The sequence below is a fragment of the Lagopus leucura genome, unplaced genomic scaffold, assembly GCF_019238085.1.
Source record: "Lagopus leucura isolate 7727_CA_CO unplaced genomic scaffold, USGS_WTPT01 Super-Scaffold_100008, whole genome shotgun sequence".
NCBI lineage: Eukaryota > Metazoa > Chordata > Aves > Galliformes > Phasianidae > Lagopus > Lagopus leucura.
This window is the reverse complement of record NW_024962265.1, coordinates 21505650-21525715: the sequence shown is the minus strand read 5'-3', so window position 1 is coordinate 21525715 and position 20066 is coordinate 21505650. Positions and strand designations below refer to the sequence as shown.

General features: G+C 44.1%; 1 protein-coding gene across 1 annotated transcript; it reads right to left on the bottom strand.

Annotated features, from left to right (window-relative positions):
• Positions 1-17046: 17046 nt before the first annotated feature.
• On the bottom strand, positions 17047-19237 carry FEZF1 (FEZ family zinc finger 1). Its single transcript, XM_042872742.1, has 4 exons — positions 18446-19237; positions 18189-18323; positions 17796-17928; positions 17047-17336 (listed from the first exon to the last, which is right to left on the bottom strand). The coding sequence occupies exons 1-4, from the start codon at positions 19235-19237 to the stop codon at positions 17047-17049; spliced, it is 1350 nt and encodes a 449-aa protein (XP_042728676.1).
• Between the last annotated feature and the right edge of the window lie 829 nt (positions 19238-20066).

Here is a 20066-nt window from a genome sequence, read left to right as displayed (position 1 = left end):
TCCCTAAAATATGTCAACAGGTGAGATTTCTTGCCAACTTAACAACAGCAAATTACATAAGTGATTAGGAAAAAAATAATTTCCAGTAAAACTAGATATATTGCTACTGCATCTAGTGAAATCTCTGCACTGTCATTTTAACAGCTCTTCTCAGCAATTCAGAGTATTTCCACTTGATGGCACCAAATTTTTTTTTTTCCAACTTCAAAGAATCCTTTAACAAAAGAGATGCTGAATTGCAAAGAAATAATCAGGACAAATGCATGTTTATCTTTCTGAGCACATTTCTTAAAAATCTGGAGGTGTTTTTTGTTGTTGTTGTTGTTTTTGTTTTTTTTTTAATAAGGATTACAGTGAATTTGATGCGGTGGCTTTGTCTCTTCTATTTGACCATGACCACAGTCATTTGAGCTACTTACTTTTCTTCTCTGCTTAGAGTGTATCTCCATTCAGTGAAGGTTGTGTTGTCATATTGTTATAAAGTAGGCTCCTGAATATGGATGAATCATGCATTTTAAAATAAATTTTGTTTCTGTCCCTATCTTTGAAACTCATCCTTTGCTTATCTTAAAAATGAAGGGCACTCAAACAGATTATCACAAAATAAAAGGCAAGTTTTTAAGGGTTGAGTATTAATTTTGACTCATATTCTAAACTGTCTGTTGCTTTTCAATAGTAATATCTGATGAGCAGTTCTCAGTAAAGTAACTACTGTAAAAACAACTTCTATAAGTTTACTTGTATGTTATATACAGGCAGTAGAAACACAAACAAGCAAAAATGTAGTTTAAGTAGTTGTCCAATTCTTGGAGATTTCACTAGCTTTAGACAATGTTCAACATCGTGTACAATGTACCAGATAATAATAGATTAGGTACAGGATAATATCAGATTAGAGTAAATATCCATTTATTGTTTCTCATCTCATCTCCCAGCAATAAGCCATGTGAGGCAGAGCCAAGTCTTGTGTCTGGGTACCTGCATGGGGGGGTTGTCCTCTCTCCCCTAGGTGCGTGATTAAGCCTCCTGGATACAGCAGTGACATAAACTATGCACAGAACCACCTGTTGTGGTTCTACAACTGCAAACCAGCATTTTAGCTGTGTCTAATGAAATCTGTCTCATTTCTCTCAGCAAAACAGAGAATGCAGTGCAGCATTGATACAGGGAAGGACTCAGGGAGTCCTGGCCAGAAGAGGATAGGGAGGCAGGGACAGATCAGAGTTCGGTGCATGTCCTCATCCAAAATTAGGATATCAGTGAAGGGTTTCTAAGACAACAGGCAATCCCAAGATTCTTCTGCCACAGACTGCATTTTGTGCTAGAATTTATGTGAGTAGAGTCTGCAATGAACCTTCTATACAGAGGTGTGTGTATGCAAAACAATTAGAATGTGCTGCTGTTTTGGGCAGGTCCAAATCAGCTGCTCTGTGCAAAGCTAGGCAGACATTTCCCAGATATGTGACAGCTACTGTCACACACTACAGAGCTGCCCTGTGCCCATGGGCAGTCACTCATACATGCAGATACTCAGCATGGTTGGAGCTGTCTGCTGCCATGACTTGGCTGCCAGATGTCCTGGTGTCTCATTCAGCTTACAGCAAAGAGGACTTCTTTGGAAAAGCTTCATCCAGAAGCTCCCCTCCCCTTCTGTCACCTGCCCTCAAGTTTTAAATTGTTCCCAGTCCAGTCCTGAGTCTGCCTCTAAAGTACTTTTTTGGTTCTTGAATGTTAAAGAATTATTCAGTTCAACCTTTCCATCTAGCTCCAGCTTACAAGTCTATGATCTGACTTATTTCCTATTTCAGAAGTATCTTTCAGCTCTAATTTCCACAGTTTCTTCTGTGAGAAAACAAGCCACTTGCCCAGTCCTGGTTTCCACCAGTAATATTTTCACACAATCTTAGCTCCATATGAGACCTAAGGTTGCAGTCAAAATCCTATGCTTGAGGATATGAACATTTCGAGTAGTTAAGGTTCTTGAGCCAGGACCTGAACTCAGCCACTCAGATTAATTGGTCTTATAGGCTGGCCTTCCTCCTTAGAAGAACTGCATGGAAGAAAGTCCAATACTGAAGACATGGAAGCACTCTTCATGGAAATACAGTTACTGTTTTAAACAAGTCTTTTATTGTTTCTGCATAACAACATCACTTATTACAGCTAACTATTGAAAAACAAACAAACAAAAGCCATTTTCATTTGATTTCATGTTCTTGCTCTATAATTTTGTCATCCACAATCCAGGAAGAAAACTCTCTCACTCCAGTGCAGTGAATTACTACATGACATTTGTGATGTTTCATTTCCCACCAAAAAAGAAAAAAAAAGAAATTCAAGAGGCTGCAAAAAAAGCATGAGTCTCCTTTCTGTCTTGTACACAGGCTGGAAAATGCAAAGAACAATCATTACTAGCCAGAGCTTTATTAGACATGAAAAATAGCATCTGGAAGCAATGCTTGTCTTTTCCTCAGCAAAGAAAACTGCCAGCACCACAGCTTCTTCCAACACCACTTTGAGTATCTAGAGTCCAACCCAAAGCATCTCCGCCTGCAGAGTCCTCCAGCACAACTCCACTTCTGCCCTACACGAGCTTAGTCAGCAGCTGTGTCTTCCCTAGCATAGAAGTCTGACAGCCAAATTTGTTTTTCTTGGGGACGTTTATCTCACTTAAACCCCTAATTTTCTCTATACAATAGAGATTAGTCACGTTAACTCACAATTAAATCAGGAGTTAATCCCAAAAAGAAAACTCTTAATAACTCTTTCCCCTCCTATGTTCCAACAACCACTTTTGCCTGATAATATATCCATGATCTGTCGCATTTTAGCAACTATTTACTGTGGTTCCACCTAAATTTTGTGTCCCCTCATTATTATCCCTGAAAATTATTTGAAGTTAGAAATAGAGTCATGAAGCAAACATGCATGCCAATGCTAAAGAGTTCTGCAGGACAGGCATTCCACCCATGTACTGCTGTTTCCTATTTTGTGTGTGACAAGGACTTCATGTGTAATTACTGATGGTGTGAAACTTTGAAAACTACAGATTCTGCATTTAGATTTTAGATGATTCTGGCTGCTTTGCGGCTATACAAGGGTATTTTTGCCCTGATTGTGGTCGTCCCACTCACATCTGGGTGCCACACTCTAGACTAAGTTCTCTAAGATGCATAGTCCATGCCATTCTGCATCTATGCTAATCACAGTGGCAGAAGCCAGGCTAGACCCAGCACCCTGCATGTTTTGCCTTTCCCAGGTGAGAAAACAGCTGACCTTCTCCAAAGCTGGTGCAGAAGCCCAGCACATGACCCTGTGCAGGGATAGGAGCTTGGGCCCTGAGATAGGCACAAGCCAGGGTGCAGGCCTGTTTACTGCAGCTGCGGGTTGTTAGCAGGCCTTCCAGTGCATCCCTCCACAGATCTCTATCACTGTAAGCTGCCTCACTGAGATGCTAACGTACAAGCAGAGACAAATTAACACTGACACTGGCTTTTGTGCTAATGCCAGAAATCTGTTCTGCAAGAGCAGAAGCTGCTGAAGAAGCTGAAGTGGAAGTAGAGGTGGAAGGAGTTAATGGTGTTAATCTGTGCAGGATCTGAAGCTGCTAAGTGGTTGGCAATCCAGGAAGCTGCTCACTTCCGAATGGTATTGGGCAAAAGACAGAGATATCAGAGGAGTAAGGGTCTCAAGTGGCAAGTTCACTGAAGCAGAGGAAAAATCCAGATACGTTGGTTTTGCTGTTTCAGTCTTATTGTTCTGTCAAGAGAAAGACCTTTCATACAAAGAAGTGCTTTCTATGAGATAAATCAGGAACCCACAGAGGCAGCTCTGTACGTGAGTAACCCAGTTATACCTATTTCACTGGTAAATGTGACATTATGGTGACTAAGACCACAAGAGGATGAGACACAAAAGAAATACAGAAGAGAAGAGATTACAAAAATATACAGTAATATCAGTGATATACATATGAAGTAGAAAGGTATTAACAAGCAAGATCCTCCTGGATGACATGCTTGATCACATGAGGAATGAGCATGTGATCTCAGACAGCCAGCATGGCTTCACCAAGGGAAGGTCATGCTTGACCAATCTGGTGGCCCTCTATGATGGAGTGACGGCATCGGGGGACAAGGGAAAATGACCAATGTAATTTACCTGGACTCAAACAAGGCCTTTGACATGGTCCCCCACCACATCCTTATCTCCAAATTGGAGGAATGTGGATTTGATGGGTGGACACTCGATGGATAAGAAACTGGTTGAAAAGCTGCAGTCAGAGGGTGGTCATCAGTGGCTCTACGTCCATGTGGAGGCCGGTAATGAGCAGCATCCCCCAGGGGTCTGTCTTGGGACCAGTGCTCTGTAACATCTTTATCAAGGACATCGATGGTAGAATCGAGTGGCCCTGGGCAACCTGGTCTAGTATTAAATGTGGAGGTTGGTGGCCCTGCCTGTGGTGGGGGGTTGGAGATTCATGATCCTTGAGATCCCTTCCAACCCTGGCCATTCTGTGATTCTGTGAATCAAGTACTAAATACAAAATGCATCAGTACGCCAGCAGACATTCCAGCTTAGAAACAGAAGCATGCAGCAAAGATATTACAGAGTATTTTTTACAGATGTGTATTACATCAGGAAGGAGGGGAATGTGTAGCACTACAGACACGGTGACACAGTGCAAAGCATCTTAACGAGCATCCCCCACTGACAAACAGAAACAGCTCAAGTCAGAAGGCACACAACTGAAGAACATCTCCAAAAAAAGTAATGCAACAGCAGTGAAAGTATGTTCCCTATGTTTGCCTACTATACAAGCTAAGAACTGCATTTTGGTACAGCGCACACAAATACATGAACAAATCCAGAAAAAAAAAAAAGAAAATCTTGTGACTTTTAACATGGATGCTGGAACACAAATAAGCTTTTGAGAAAGAAGGTAGAGTTTGTACCATACCATGAGATTATTTTGGGAAATGTGATTAACGGGATGTACAACAGAGCAGGCACAGAAAGAAAATATGAACAGCACCTCTGTGCATGAGGACTTACCTGCAAATGTGGCACATGAAGGATGATACATTTACTGAAACTTCTACCAGGAAAAGAATGTAAAAGGACATCTCACAGCTGAGGGGGAAAAAGGAAAAAAAAAAAAAAAGTGTGTGAGAAGAAAGGGTATCAATAATTAGTCATGGCATTTCTGAATGCCATCTATTTTCTGAGGAATGCGTAATATATGGGTGGAGTTGAGTGACATAGTCATGTGCCTTCCAGCATAGGAAGGTGTTATTTGGCTAACTTTATTTAGCTAAGTTAGTTTGAATGCTTATGACTGTAGGCAGGTATCACCAGCTGATCACAACTCCTCAATGATAATTTAATTAATAAATTAATAAATAAAGAAGGCAAAACTAACTAAGGCACATTTCATGCAACCAGTTTTAGAAGAGATGAATCATACTCTATGAATGCTTTTTCTTTCCGTAAGGGGATTCTGGACACTGACAGACAATTAGACCATGAATGCCTTCTATTAGGGCACAAAAAAACACTGCTTTCTAATTATCCTCCGTATCTGTTGATCAGACTTACTGGGCATAATGTATGTGTTTTGAAGGCTTGCTTGTACCACTTGTTTAGTTTGAATTTTCTTTGGCTGTGAGCAGTTTGACCTATGACAACATGTTAAGATAGAATCAGTGACACTAAGTATCACAAATTGGTGTCATCACAATGAGTATGGAAAAATATATGTAACAGCCTTCTAAATACTGACCTCCAAAAGTAGTATGGCTGCAATCAAACTGCTCAGCGGAAGCGGTCTCCAGCCTTGCCCTGAAATTGGTTGGTTGGCACATGGTAGAAGATGCTGGTGACAGGCTAGCAGGTAGCATGACTGAGATTCAGTGCCAGGAAGGTTCCCAAGCTCTACCTGATCAGCAGTTTTGGAAGTAGCCAGTGCAACCACTCTAATAGCAAGGACAGGATCTGTTTTCTATTTCTTAAACTTGAGCCTATGTCTCCATTGGGATTTTATTTCTGAGCAGCTTCTGATGCTTGAGGACTTCCTGCAAGCCAAGTGCATCTGTGCAGGGTCAAGCTTGGGTAGTGACAAGACACAGTTACCTTTGAGAGGAATTAACAAAGCCCCAGGAACAAAGTATTTTGATTCAGGTTTGGATGAATACATGCGTTGTTTTTTTTCCCTGTGGGTGTTTGTGTCTGGGGGGTAGGGAAGAGTTAACTACTTATGCAAAATGAAATTATAGGGAAAAACAAGTTGGTAACCTTGTGTTTTCCCAAAAACTTCCCACTGAATTTCAGCTATTTGCTTTCAATTACCAGTCCCTCCCCCTCAAAAAAAAAAAAAAAAAAAAAAAAAAAAATTGCTTAAATCTCTGCCCTTCACAAATGAATCACTGAGCAAAGACTTAGTTCAATTGGATTTCACAGAGATGACAGGATCTGTCAGTGACTTTAACAATGAAGGTTTTCTCCTACATCTAGTTTTGTATGCCAAGTTTCTTTGTGCTTCACCACAGCCTTAGACACAATCCGTGTAATTCCAGTGCAAAAGTCTAACTCAAGAGTGTTTCTTCAGTGTGGGGAGGGATCTGCTATGTACAAGTTATAAGCAAAACAGTCACCCACCTAATCATTATGAGGAGTTAAATGAGCACATAATTCAAGGATATCTTGTAATGACCCACTTTTGTCTTTAATATGGACGAATATAAGATGATAGCATTAGTGGTCTGATTGGGATTTAAAACAAAAAAAAAAAAACAACACAATTTTGAATTCCATCTGTCTTCCTTGACAACAAGTTCCTTCAGCGGTGTGAAAATGGTTCAGGACAGAAAAGCCAATACCAGAACACTTTTCCAGCTAATAGATATCAAACCCCTGCATGTTTTCATGTGACAAAGAACAGTAAAACAAAGAAACAAAGCCAACCAGGATGTGCTGCTCCCTCACAAGGATCACTAGAGCTCAGTCTTGGCTGTGTCCATCACGAAGTCTGCACACCACAGGATCTAGCTGTGTCAAGCACAGAGAAGAACTGAGTTAGATCCTTAGGCCATTGAGTCACATTTGAAGCCTATTCCCTTTTATAGGATAATAGCCTATACAATATATAAGCAGAAAATTGGCAGCTCCTTTACACTGCTATTAGTGTTAATAGCTAATGAACTATAAAAGCGACAGGGTTTTTTTTTCCTCAGTTGATTAATTTAAATTTAACCTTAATTTGTTTAGATCTCACTGAGAAGCCGCTACCTTATTCTGAGCTACAACTGTTGCAATTAGCAGAAGTATCCCACTGTGAATATAAGGCTGATTGCATGCTATGCATCTATTGTGAGATGACACTGCTTAGATGTCTGTTGAAGAGATCAGACAACTAACTCCAAAAATACAGGATTATTTGCAAATATTTAGTCAGCAGCATATTCTGAAATGGACTGGTTCCATTTCAAAAAGCATACGCATGATTTATAGCATGGTAACATGTTGTGGGTGGAAAATATTGCGTGCCTTATTTATTACGTCCACTGTTTCTGAGACTCATTTTTACAGCTATGAACAAAATGTTTATTTTTTGGTGATACATTTCTGTTCTCCTCTTTTTATCCTCAGAATTCTTACCACTTGGATTCTAACATAGCATCTCTGCAGAGCAAGTAGATTTATAAGGAAGATGTAACACTTGAGGGAAGTTTGTGTCATCGTTAAAGCAGTACAGGAATGAGGGAAGGGGTGTGTGTAAATTGTTTGTAGTTGCTGTTTTGATGCTACATGACTTTGTTGTTGGGAATTCATTTTGCTGATGTAAGAGAAGTTTGTGAAGTTTAGGTGATAAATCTTTATAAATGTACATTGTAATGTGTTATTGTATGTATCTAATGCAGATTTCTATCACGAGCTTTCAAACACCCATATCTCACTCACACTGATGCCACCTTCAGTGGATGGCAAATTTAAGACACTTATGTCAAGTTTTTAATGAAAATAAACTATTTAAAAATACTAGATTGTTTTTCATCATTAGATAAACCCTAAGAAGGAGATTTAAAAAATGTGTGTCGAAACTGTAAAGACCTTCTGTTGCTCATGATGAAGAATTAATTCTTACCAGAAAAGAGGATACTGTAAGGTATCACCAGATTTTTAAAAGCAGTAACAAAGTAAAGCTCTGTGGTACTGGAGCACATCCAGATCAACTGCGGTGTGGCTTTCCTGATGGCTGGGAAAGCCACATGTCAATAGCAAGCTATTAGTTAAAAATAAAGGTACTGTCAATTATATTTTACTTTTCTAGATTACTGACAGCATAGGGTAATCACGTACCAAAACCTGTGCTATCTGGCCTTTCTGACTCAAAGGAGAGAGATTTCTTCATTCATTTTAATAGGATGTAAATTCCACTCTCAGTAAAAGAGACCCTGCACAAACAAACAAAACAGAACAAAAAACACAACATAAAACACCTCGAAACACCTCACCACAACTCCAGACACCATCATTGTTATCAGAACATTATAATTTCACATTGACTCTTCAATATCACATCATGGCAGAAGCCCTGGTGTTCAAGATGAAGGGTCACCAAACTACAGTCCTTCATTGCACATGAATGACAAACGTGACACGTGCAGCTGCCATGCCAAGGAGATATAAAAAGACTCACGAGTGAGGAGCTGCTGGTAAACAGCCTGCTGATTAGTTCCATTCCCCAGAGGTGGGAAGAGGCAAGAAAACAGGTGGTGTCTGCAGTCACTGCCATCAGCTCTTCTAGGTCTCAGCTTTGCACCTGATCCAACCCCAGCAGTCTCAAGACCACTGTGAGACTACTCCTAGCACTTCTCTCCTCTTGGCTTCCCAAGGATAAGGTAGGGGTATGATGGCTCTCAAAACATTTGAAGAGGTTGATAGGTATCCAAGTGTCAAGAAGGTTGTCTGCACTTGTTGCAGATGTTTCAGAGATAAAGCAAGTATTCCCTTCTGTGCAACTTCATGCAACCCACATGTTATGTATGTGTGGAAAATATGGATAGTTTTATGTAGCTAAATTTGCTTATGCTAGCCTTGGTTAGATAAACTTACTCATTCTCCAAGGACATCATTTTCAAATACAAATTTCTGGAAAGGTGGGGATATAAAAAATAAATTTATTTTGAATGAAGAGAGTTTTTGTTTTGTTCTTTAAGCAAATGAAGGATGGGATTCCTGATGATTTCAAACTGTCGCAAAGTTTAAACAACTTAATAAATTCAAATTACTTTTGAGTATTCCTTTAAAAGGAGACAGCAGAAATCTCCTTGAATTTAGTTCTTCTTCACAGCACAAACCACAACTTTTCTGATCCCTCAGCAGTGCTAACAACTAGAAATAGCAACTGCTTTGGCACTACCTGTAGCACTTACAGCTTTCTGGGCCAGTCTGCCCAGACATTTAGCTACTCTGTAAAGTCTTTTAGACACAACCATAGGCTCCTGAAACAGTCTTTGCATCTTGCACGAAGGAGTCTTAAAAGGTACCAGTTTTCAAACACGAGTTAAGCCTGATAGTGAAATGTAAAAATTGCTAGAATTCGGTTCACCCAGTATGTAAAAGTGCTTAGTCTACATAATACAAGATGGAGTGCCCAAACCCAAGGAGAAAGAAGAAAACAGGCAGGTCGTGTTATCTTAAATGAGAACACTTTCCATCTCTTCTTTGGGCTAAGATACTGCGCAGCCAGGTACACAAGATGTAGAGTAACCAGCAACTACAGCATGTACTCATGAAGCAGCAGAAATGGGATCCCACAGCTGCCTCCAAAGCTGTTTGAAAACAGCACATCCACCTCAGCTTGGTTTGCTCTGAAAGCATGACCTAGGAGAGAAGATGGAGTCATTTTTGCTTACTGTTCTGCTGGCCCCATCAATACTGTCACATCCAATGCAAGTCAACTAGAAGGCATGAAGAGTGCTTTCCCTCTGTGCACTCCATGGCCTAGAGATGAAGATTCTCTCCTAGGATGCAGATGCTGGGGCTATGACTCAATCCAGCCAAGCCGTGCACAGCTCCTCACCCTCCTGCTGTGGTGATAAGCAACTTCACCACCAAGATCTTATGCAGAGAACACTAACAGCCTTCACTGGGATTTCCTCCTGTTCTCCCAGCAGGCTCCAGGAACTGGATTTCCTAGAAGGCTGCTAGAAGAAAGCAAACTACCAACAAGGAAAGACATATGTGACACAGGAGAAACTGAGTCTATTTTTCATGCCATTTCAGACACCTATGTCTCTCCACTGACTGCGCAGAAGAGGTAGAAATTTATGTTCATTTGCTGTTAATCCTAACTTCACTGTAGTCATTACCCAAGGTAGGCAAGTTGATTGGACTCACACTGCTTTGAACAAGACTGTTCTGAATGGAAGACTGCTCAAAAAAACACAGTGAAAATAAATGATTTGTAACTGAATTATTCTAAGTAATGTTTAGCAACTATTTGACTGGGGAAAAAAAAAGGGGGGAGAGAGATCTTCATTCGGCACTAGGGTGTAAAAAAAAATCTTTCAAAAGTACTGGGGCAGAGGAACAACTGAATTAACAGCACAGAATGAACAATTAGTTCACAGAATCTAAAGTAACAAACAGTCTATGGACAGGTGTACCTGAGATTCCTGTTATTGATGTTAAAATTATTTCTATCTAGCTATAGCTTGCTTAAGCATGCAAAGATCATCTTAAATAATCCAAATTAAAACAAATGGATCTCTTACAGAATATCAGTACTGAAAATCTGTAATTAGGACAATTTCATGCCACAGACCTAGGACGCAAGGCAAAACTCTAATTTTCTCTCTTGTAATATGACTACTTGTCATTTATGTGAAAAGATGCAGTAAAAGCAGGAAAGACAGAAAAATAAAATAAAATAAAATAAAAAAAAACAACTATGCTGACTTTATAGCACTGAACTCAGCCCAGCAGACCCTTCCTTACTCTTAAGCTGGTTCTCTCTGGTTTCATAGTGTCACAGAATCACAGAGTTGCTCAGGTTGGGAAAGACCTTAAAGATCATAAAGTCCAAACACAACCTAACCATACTACCCTAACAACCCTTCTGCTAAGCCATGTCCCTGAGCACCACATCCAAAAGCAAATTCCTCCCAAAGCAACAATTTCTTTTGTACAGATGTTTTATCAAAGTTGCCCTCTAAATTTCTACAGGGTTATAAATGCTGATTTGCTGAAATTATTTCTATAAGAAAGATTTATTAAAAATGTCTTACAAAGTAGCACCCTCTGTAATCAGTACAGAGGCAGATTTCAGTTAAATATAGTAAATGTAGCTCAGCAGTGATGTACTCCTGTGCCTACATATATTACAGTAACTCTTTGGCCCCTCCAACTTCCACTACAAGTCAGTGTGATGAGCAACCACATTCAGCATCAGGGAACAATCTGTGACTGCTTTTTCAAGAAATATGAGTTCCATTCTCCGGTAATTCAGCCTCTGCTGCAGTTATTGTCCTTACACAGCTTAACATTGCCACACACACTATAATAGTGCGCTGCGTTTCTAAAGCCTTGTGAGAAGCAGCACACTCCCTAACAAACAGAAACACTGTTTATAGGAGAGGGCATCTCTGCTTCTTACTACTAGCAAATCAAAAGTTCTTACAATTAGCAAATCAAAAAGCCTATGAGTTCATTATCTGAAATCATAATAATTACAAGTTGTCCACAAAAGTAATTATGAATTTGTTTTGGTCTTTACCTAATTTTTCCAGTCAGTGCTGCTGTCTCTCTTCAAACCAGAGTCAGACGTTCCCAAAAATTGAAAAATATCATCAAATTCATTTCTCATTTTCCGAATTTCACTGTAGGCAAAAGCATTAGTGGGTATAAGCAAGCACTGGCCCCCAACTTTTAATATTAATTAAAGTAGCTTGAAGTATTTTAAGATTGTATCCCTATTTGTGATGTGCAGAGTACTGTATTTTCTGGCAAGCTTAAAAGAAAGAAATGATTAATCAATTACTGCATTCCTCATCAGTATTTTTGATACCTTATTTTAGGAATCAACACGTTATTTCTATAAAATCTAGCAGGTAAAAAAGAAATAAGACAATCTTTTGCATTTTCTGGTGAACACGGAAATAGAAACAGTGTTTTCCAGTTACAAAGCTAAATGTGTTTATTTTTTTCTTCTGAACATACTGTGGTTCAGATTTTGTTTAACTTCATCAGTAATTAATTTCTGTCACAAATGCTTGTTCAGAAAAAAATCTATTCATCTGAAAGTATTTATCACCCAAGAGTTTTTCATTATTGCTACTTAGAAAGCTCTTGTTCAAGACTATTTCTCTCTAAGTCGAGTTAGACAAAGTTTTTACATGGACCTATAAACTCGTCTGACATTTCATGGTAATATCAAGCGCTTAGCACATTTTTAATACATATTTTGAAAAGGTTTTTTTTTTTTGTCATCAGTTGTACTTAATTGCCCTGAGCTGAAGTACTCAAAATCAAGGTTTCTCTCACATGCTGTGTCCATCTGCAACTGAATCTTCATGTTCCACTACTGAAACGAAACATTTATTCTACCCATGTAGCTGTACATAAGCTGCTTGCTTGACATATTTTCAAAGTATCAATTTTTCTATCTGAAATAAAACTTAAGATGTGTTTTTTATATAAATAAATGCATAGAAACAGATTATCTAAGTTTTAATTGATCAGTAACTGAAGATTTCTTAGAAATCACATAATAATGGTGCTGAAACATCAGTCATCTGAAGGGCAGAAAGGTAGGAGATGTTTTTTACTTTCCACAGTCATGGTTATAGGATTTAATACTGTGCCTAATCAAATATGCAGGGGTTCAATCAGAGCATGTGACTGAACAGTACAGCCATTAAACAACTTCTGTGAAAGCTGCAAAGAAGGACAGAAAATAGACACAGCTCACCCTTCATCACAGTATGTACTTGGTGCAGGTTGCACTGTGCCATGCAACCCTACAGCAACAGATCCAGCCTGGAGGCTCTTGCTGCAAGCAGAAGGGAACTCAGTGGCATATGGAGCTAGAACCACCACTACTAAAAGCAGAGGAGCCAAAACCACTGCTGTGTTAAGAGGCAGCAGCTTTCTTGCATCTAGTTTACAGGCACTGTCCAGCTGAGCTGTCCTGGAGCTAAGCTGTGACCAGACACCTCCATTTCAGCTAGCTCCAGATGGACCCAGATGCTTTCTTTCAACCCTCTTTTGCCACCGTTGTGGTAATGAAAGGGAGAAGAGAGTGAAAAATCAAAAAAATCAAACTCAAGACAGTCTCTTGATTAAATACTATCCCAAATCCGTTTTGAGTGCATTGAGATATGCTGGGTGATATGAGAGACGCCATTTATGAACAGGAATATATGTTTTTTTATGGACCATTTATGAACAGGAATATGGTTTTGGATAGCTTTTGAAAGGCTTTGTGTTTAGCTTAGCTTTTCAATATGCATGGATTTTTTCTTTTTAATTAGCAAACAGAGGTCTTCCTCTCCCCTTTTTTTGCAGGGAGAGGAAGGGGCTGATCACCACTACAGCAGTAACAAGTAGTGGTAACATGAAACTGGTACCATTCATCTTCAGAAAGAACTCTGCACCTGACTCTGCAATATCCTGCTGTTGATGCATTTTATTTTTACAGTGATGGACACACAGCTGCTTTCGTAATTCTGGTCACTCTTCAGGCACAGGGTACTTTCAGCTTTGACACACATTAACATAATTGTAGCATCTGACAAGCACAGAAGAATTCTCTGCTCAGTCAAATTTGAGAAAACCTGGGTGGGGGGTAGAGGGCAACAGCTCTTCCTCCACAAGGGCTCTCAGCTCCAGCAATCCATAGGCACCAGCCTCATCTCTCTTTTATTCAGTATAAAAGTGAAGTTACTGTGATTGATAGAGAGACAGGCTACAGTGTCCTCAGGATGCTAATGCTCAGCTCTGCAGCTCTGTTTATGTCAGACTAAGAGGCATCCGTGCTCTCATTCCCCAAAATCTACAAGGCACTGGCAGGATACGGGTGACCAGTTGTGTACAGGATATGGGGATTTGGCTGGCAAGCAGGCACCAGGAAACATAAACGTTCTGCGAGGTACAGGTGACTCCATTTTTTCCTGTAAAAATTATTCACAATTGAAAAAAAAAAAAAATAAGGAGAGAGAACAAGAAGTATGAAATACCTGGTAGGTATCACTGAAATACCTGGTAGGTATCACTGTTAACAGCTCTTAGCTTTGGATGTACGTGAAACTGTGGTTTCTGTCTGTCATGGTGACTTCACCAGCTCTGAATTGCCTTTGACCATTAACTAGAATATCACTTAACCTGAGATTAATCTTGAAAGACAGGAAATGAAAGGTAATGGTGAGCAGGCCTTCTGAGACATGTTTTAATCCCAGCCTTTGACACAAATATGGCTTTGTCTAGTGAAATAACAAATGAGCTATCCTTATTTCCCTGTAATGTCCTATTTCTGTAGTGTTTATCTCAAGAAATGTAGGAAGGAGAAACACTTACACATGCCCATCACCAGCTTTTTCTGCTTCACCTTGGAATAACACTAGAGTGTCTCACTTCCACTCCATTTCAAAATGGGGTCACTAATGTGCGTAAGTTCCTCAGTAAAAAAGCATTTTTCATGGGGAAGACACAGAAGAATCCAGATTATGCAGTTACTGGAGATCTTTTACAGAAGGGAAGGCAAAATATTGATTGTTGTTTATAAACCCGCAAATGGCCTACAGTCAAGCAACACCAGAAGTTCTCTCTCCATCTCTAGCAGTTGTAGTCATTCAAAAGGGACAAATTAATCACCACCATCACCCAAGGAAGCCTGAGCCCTTTTTACTACCAGCACTTTGCAAGAGAGAAACTACAGAGAGCAGACAACTCTCAGGCATCAGAGTAAGCAGAGCACAGCCTTCTGTGGTGCTCAGGCTTAATGGAGACCTTTAATTTGAGAATGCCAGTGCATACTCACCCAAAGTCGGTCAGATTAAGTTTTATAGTATATTTACAGTGTATAGTTATATTCTTTCATCATGATACGATTTTGAGAATTACAGTGTGCCTGCAGTGCTTGGGTAGCTTTGAACAGTTCTCAAAAAGCTGTGAAATAAAGATACTTAACACCCTGCTGACACAGTTGCAGTGTCTTGTACTAGCACACTTGTTGAGCAATAAGAGAACTAAGTTGTACTTCAGCTCTGATTTTATTTCAGTCAGAGATTCACACAAATGGTACACCCACGTAATTTCAGCGGGATCTTTGGGGCATCTTACCTCTCATTACACAGCACTGAAGTTTACATTGGCAACCATGAAAGGAAGAAGAACCAGTAGCGCACAATTCAGCTGTTTGGGAAAGCATTTCTCCCCGCTGAAACATCAATTTGCTGTAAAAAGACATCGCTGGGGAGAACCAGACTCTATCAGCCCTCATGCCCCTTTCCCTTTGCAGAGCCTCCATCCTTTCCCTTCCTCCAGCATAAAAGCCAGAGCTGAGCAGTGCAGAGGAGCTCTGGGGGTAAAACCCAGTTTTACCCAACCCTCATTCTTTCAAGGCCACCAAAAGCAGAGAACTGCTCCATGGACATGGACTGGAAGCTGCCCCTGCCCCTCTAAGTGGCAAAGGTGCACTTGCAGCAGGGAGGGCGCTGCCAGCCACTGGGCCACCTGAGGGACAGCACCGCCATCTTGCCCTGCACTGCCATCTCGTCCCACTCTGAGGGCCTTATGAGGGGCTGAGCCCTGCTTGTGGTGCTGCCAGGATCTGTCTGACATCCAGATGCGACCTGTTGCTTTGCTTTTTCACAGGCGCAGTCGGTTACTCAGAGGACTTCCTCAGCGATCTGTGAAAGGAGAAGCCTCGCTTTCTCTCTCACTCACCCTCGCGCTCAGAGGAGCGCTCCCAGCTGCACCCGAGGCTCAGACCCTCCGGCTGCCCGTACCCTGCCCACAGCCGGGATGCGGGATGATACTCCATCCTGGTTGACGGGGCCGTGCTGTGTCCTTACAGCCGCACCCGGGGGACAGCAGGTGCTGCGCAGCGAGGCACGGGCAGGACCCGGCCGCCCCTTCGCGCAGCCCCGGCCGCAGCCGCGCCCCTCACGACCCGGCAGCGCGGCCCGGCAGCCTTGTCTGACCCGCTCCATTCCCCGGCCCAGGGCTGCCCCCGCCCTCCCACCTCCTCGGCCGCGCTTTCACGGCTCGGTTTGGCAGAGTCGGCCGAGCAGCTAATAACATAACAACCCTGCTTTGATCAATCCGAACTAATTACCCCTCTTAATTAAAGTCTTTAGAGGTCGTGTCGGTGTTTTGGCAGGGAGCGGAGCGCAGCCTCGGGGACCTGTCGTCCCCCCCCCCCCCCCCCGGCCCCCGCGTGTGCGGACATTCATTTCCAACCAACGAACGCATCATTATTATTTGTCTTTTTTTTCTTTTCTTTTTTTTCTTTTCTTTTTTTTTTTTTTTTCTCACGTGCAAGAGTCAAACCGAAACCGAAATTCCAATCCGTACACAGCGAAGCCGCTCTGTCCATATAGATATGATAGTGAGGGGTGGGAGCAGGAGGAACCGGCGGAGAGCACCCCGCGGGCGCCGGGGACGGGCAGGGGCCGCGCGTGGCATACATACATCGAAATAATTAAAGAGGTGCAGCATTCCCAACCCGGGTAACACAGATCCCAAATAAATACAGCAGAAATTGGCTTGGCGTTTTTCTTTCTTTCTTTCTTTCTTTCTTTCTTTCTTTCTTTCTTTCTTTTTTTCTTTCCAAACCATCTCTCCACCTGAGATGCGACAACGACCAAAAAAAAACACACACACACACACAAAAAAAGTATTTAAAAAAAAAAAAAAAAAAAAAAGAAAGAAAAAAGAAAAGAAAAACCGAACCAACCAGTCCCATATAAATGTTAGTGTCGACATAGAGCATAACACACGGAACCGCTTAACGGGCGCATGCAGGGGGCGGGCGCGGGGCGCTCAGGGCTGCGCGGGGCCCGGGAGCAGCGGAGGCGGCGGGTCGGGGCCGCCCAGCTCGGCCGGGGGCCGGGGCAGCCCCATGGCACTGTCGTGCAGCTTGCGGACGTGCTTCTTGAGGTCAAAGTTCCGGCAGAAGCCTTTGCCGCAGGTGGGGCAGGTGAAGGGCTTCTTGTCGTTGTGGGTGTGCATGTGGAAGGTGAGGTTGTACACCTGGTGGAAAGCCTTGTTGCAGATATTGCACTTGAATTGCTTTTCCCCGCTGTGGGTCAGCTTGTGGTTTTTGTAGTTGCCTGAGGAGAGAAAGAAGAAGGGCAGGGTGCTGAAAGCCGGGCGCTGCGGGGGGAAGACAAGCAGCCCCGTCCCGTCCGCAGAGCCCGGAGTTAGTGGGAAACGACAGCCCCTCTCTCAAAAACGCTTCCCCCCTCCCACGACATCTCCGTCACAGACACGGAGGGAATTATCGAGTAAAACAAAATGGCATAAATCGCAAAAGAAAATAAACAAAACCGGCCAGAACCCTCCCGTTAGAGCTTTTAGAACAACGACGGCCGCCGTCCCCGGCACTCGGGGCACAGGACACGCGGTCCCCAGCACCCCTACAAAACGAAACCCTAAGCCGGGGCTCACGGGGAACGGGAGGAGGGTGGCGATACCTCGGAACGAACCTCAGTCTCCAATAACGGAAATAAACAGAGAAATCCTCTTCCCACCCTCTCCCCGCCGCCAGTGGTGCCGGGGCCCGCCGGTACCTTTCTGGTGAAATCCTTTGCCACAGAATTCGCAGACAAAGGGTTTGTAGCCGGCGTGAATCCGCGTGTGCGTGTTCAGGGTCGAGCTCCGGTTGAAGGCTTTGCCGCACTGGTTGCACTTGTGGGGCTTCTCCTGGGGGGAAACAAATGCGGGTCACGGCTTTGGGCTGTCTGCGTGTTAGTTTGGCTGCTTGCAGCTGGCAGCGGCGCTGAGATGCTCGGCACTGCCCGCACTGAGCGGGGCGATCCGCCGTGCCCACACGGCAGAAACCAAACGAAATCACCCCAAAGCCGCGGGCTGCAACCCTCCAACCCCACCCCCGATCCGAGCCCCGCCGTTCCGGGCCCCGCACGGCGCCGATAACCCCGCGGTTGCGGTGAGGGAGAGCTCACCTGCGTGTGGATGATCTTGTGGCGGCACAGCGTGCTCGCCTGCCTGAAGCCCTTCCCGCAAACTTTGCAAACGAAGGGTCTGGCTCCCGTGTGCACCGGCATGTGGCGAGTTAGGTTATAGTGTGCATTGAACACCTTCAAAGTTAAAGCGGACAAAAGAGAAGAGCGCGGTTAGCGACCGAGGGGACCGCCGTCGTGTACAGCGCAGAGCGGAGCACGCGGCGGGGACGGGAGGGAGGCGGCGGGGCTCTACTTGCCTTTCCACAAACTTCGCACGTGAAAACTTTGGGCTTGCTGCTCGGCGAGCCGCGGCCGAACTCCGCGCTCTTGTAGGCGATCTTTTCCGAGAGGATCTGGGCGCTCTCCTTCATGTAATGCTGCAGCTGTGCCTGCGACAAGTCCTTGAAGGCCACCCCGGCGGGGAACTTGTCGGCGGGCGGCAGCACCAGCTTGTTCCGCTCCGCCAGGTAAGCCTTGGGCTGCGGCTGCAGCGGGGAGCTGAGGAAATAAGAAGCCACCGGGTGGATGTTGACACCGGAGGCCGGGTGACAGGGGCCGTCGCCTCGGTTGAAATAGCACAGGGCTCCCATGGCGTGGAAGGAGGAGTGATTGACCACTCGGGGTCTTACCAGTTTGTACTGCTGCAAGGGCAGGGCGTCGCGGGGGAAATCTCCTTTCAGGCTCAGGGCACAGTTCAAGAGATCGCCGCAGCTGAAGGAGGGCGAGGAAGAGGAGTCCAAGGGCACCTTCCTGGGCTCCGCGCCCGCCGCTTTGCCCAGGGGGTCGTACGCCACCGGCACGAAGGGGATCATGCAGGGGATGGAGGAGCCGAGGTGCAGCGGGTGCTTGGCGTCGCCTTTGGCCGCGGAGCCGTGCAGGAGCTGCGGGACGGGCACGGAGCGGGGCTCGGGCGTTCGCGCCATGATGCGCTCGATGGAGAAGGCGAGGGGCTTGGGCGTGCCGATCATGGTGCTCCTCGCAGAAAGGCTTTCTCTCGCCGGAGGAGCCGCGAGGATTTTGGTCGCCGTGTGATGGCCACTATTGTCCATGGCTGGCTCTCGTTTGTTCGCCCGCTTTGAGCCGCTTTGGTAGACGCCTCTTTTTTTCTCTCCCCCCCCTCTCTCTGTCACTCTCTGCCCCTTCTCTCGTCACCGGTCCGCACGCACGGGGAACGGCCGCCGCCGCACCGGCGGAACCAGCTCAGCCCGGCGGACTCACGCCAGCCCATCGCGGCGCACTTTGGCGCACCAATGACTCGGGACAATCGCTGCTTATTTCTATCAATAGAAAGTGTTGTGTCAATAACGCAGCCGAGATCTCGCCAATCGTTAACTTCCAAGAGGAGAAGGTAAACTAGATAATTGCTCAATTCGCTTCCAACAGTCAACAGGAAAAGTTTTTGCCCCCCCAGCAAGCGGCTACTTTTCATTGGCGCCCGCGCCTCCCCCGCCCCGGGAAGGAGGCGGCTCTCGCTCCGCGCCCCTCTCCCCTCTCTCCCTCTTTTTTTTTTTTCTTTTATTTTTTTTTGTTATTATTATTATTATTCGCAATCTGCTTAACCAGGCTTTAGAGGCCAAGCAAATCCGAGATCAATTTTCTTGTTTGGCTTTAAGTGACATCATCTAAAATCATTGTCCAAGTGCTAAATAGGGATGTGAAACCCAATTCGAGGGCAGGCGCCGGGCTGTTTGTCACACGAGGCGCTGCGAAGGAGCGATGCAAGGGGAAGCGCTCGGTTCTTGCCACTTCCCAGCCCGAGCTCTCTTTGTGCGGTTGGGAGCGGGAGGGAGACGGCTGTGCTGCTCCTGGGGTCGCTCCGAGCTGCTCGCTGCTCTCACTAAGGGAATCGGGAGGCGGCGAAGCCTTTGGGAAACGCAG

What these genes read in the sequence shown, in the direction of transcription:
- FEZF1 (XM_042872742.1), bottom strand. Translation starts at nt 19,237, where the DNA reads ATGGACAATAGTGGCCATCACACGGCGACCAAAATCCTCGCGGCTCCT. An exon ending in CGTGCGAAGTTTGTGGAAAG is followed by an intron (nt 18,324 to 18,445) that starts GCAAGTAGAGCC and finishes TTAACTTTGAAG; the next exon opens with GTGTTCAATGCACACTATAA. An exon ending in CAAAGGATTTCACCAGAAAG is followed by an intron (nt 17,337 to 17,795) that starts GTACCGGCGGGC and finishes TTCTCTCCTCAG; the next exon opens with GCAACTACAAAAACCACAAG.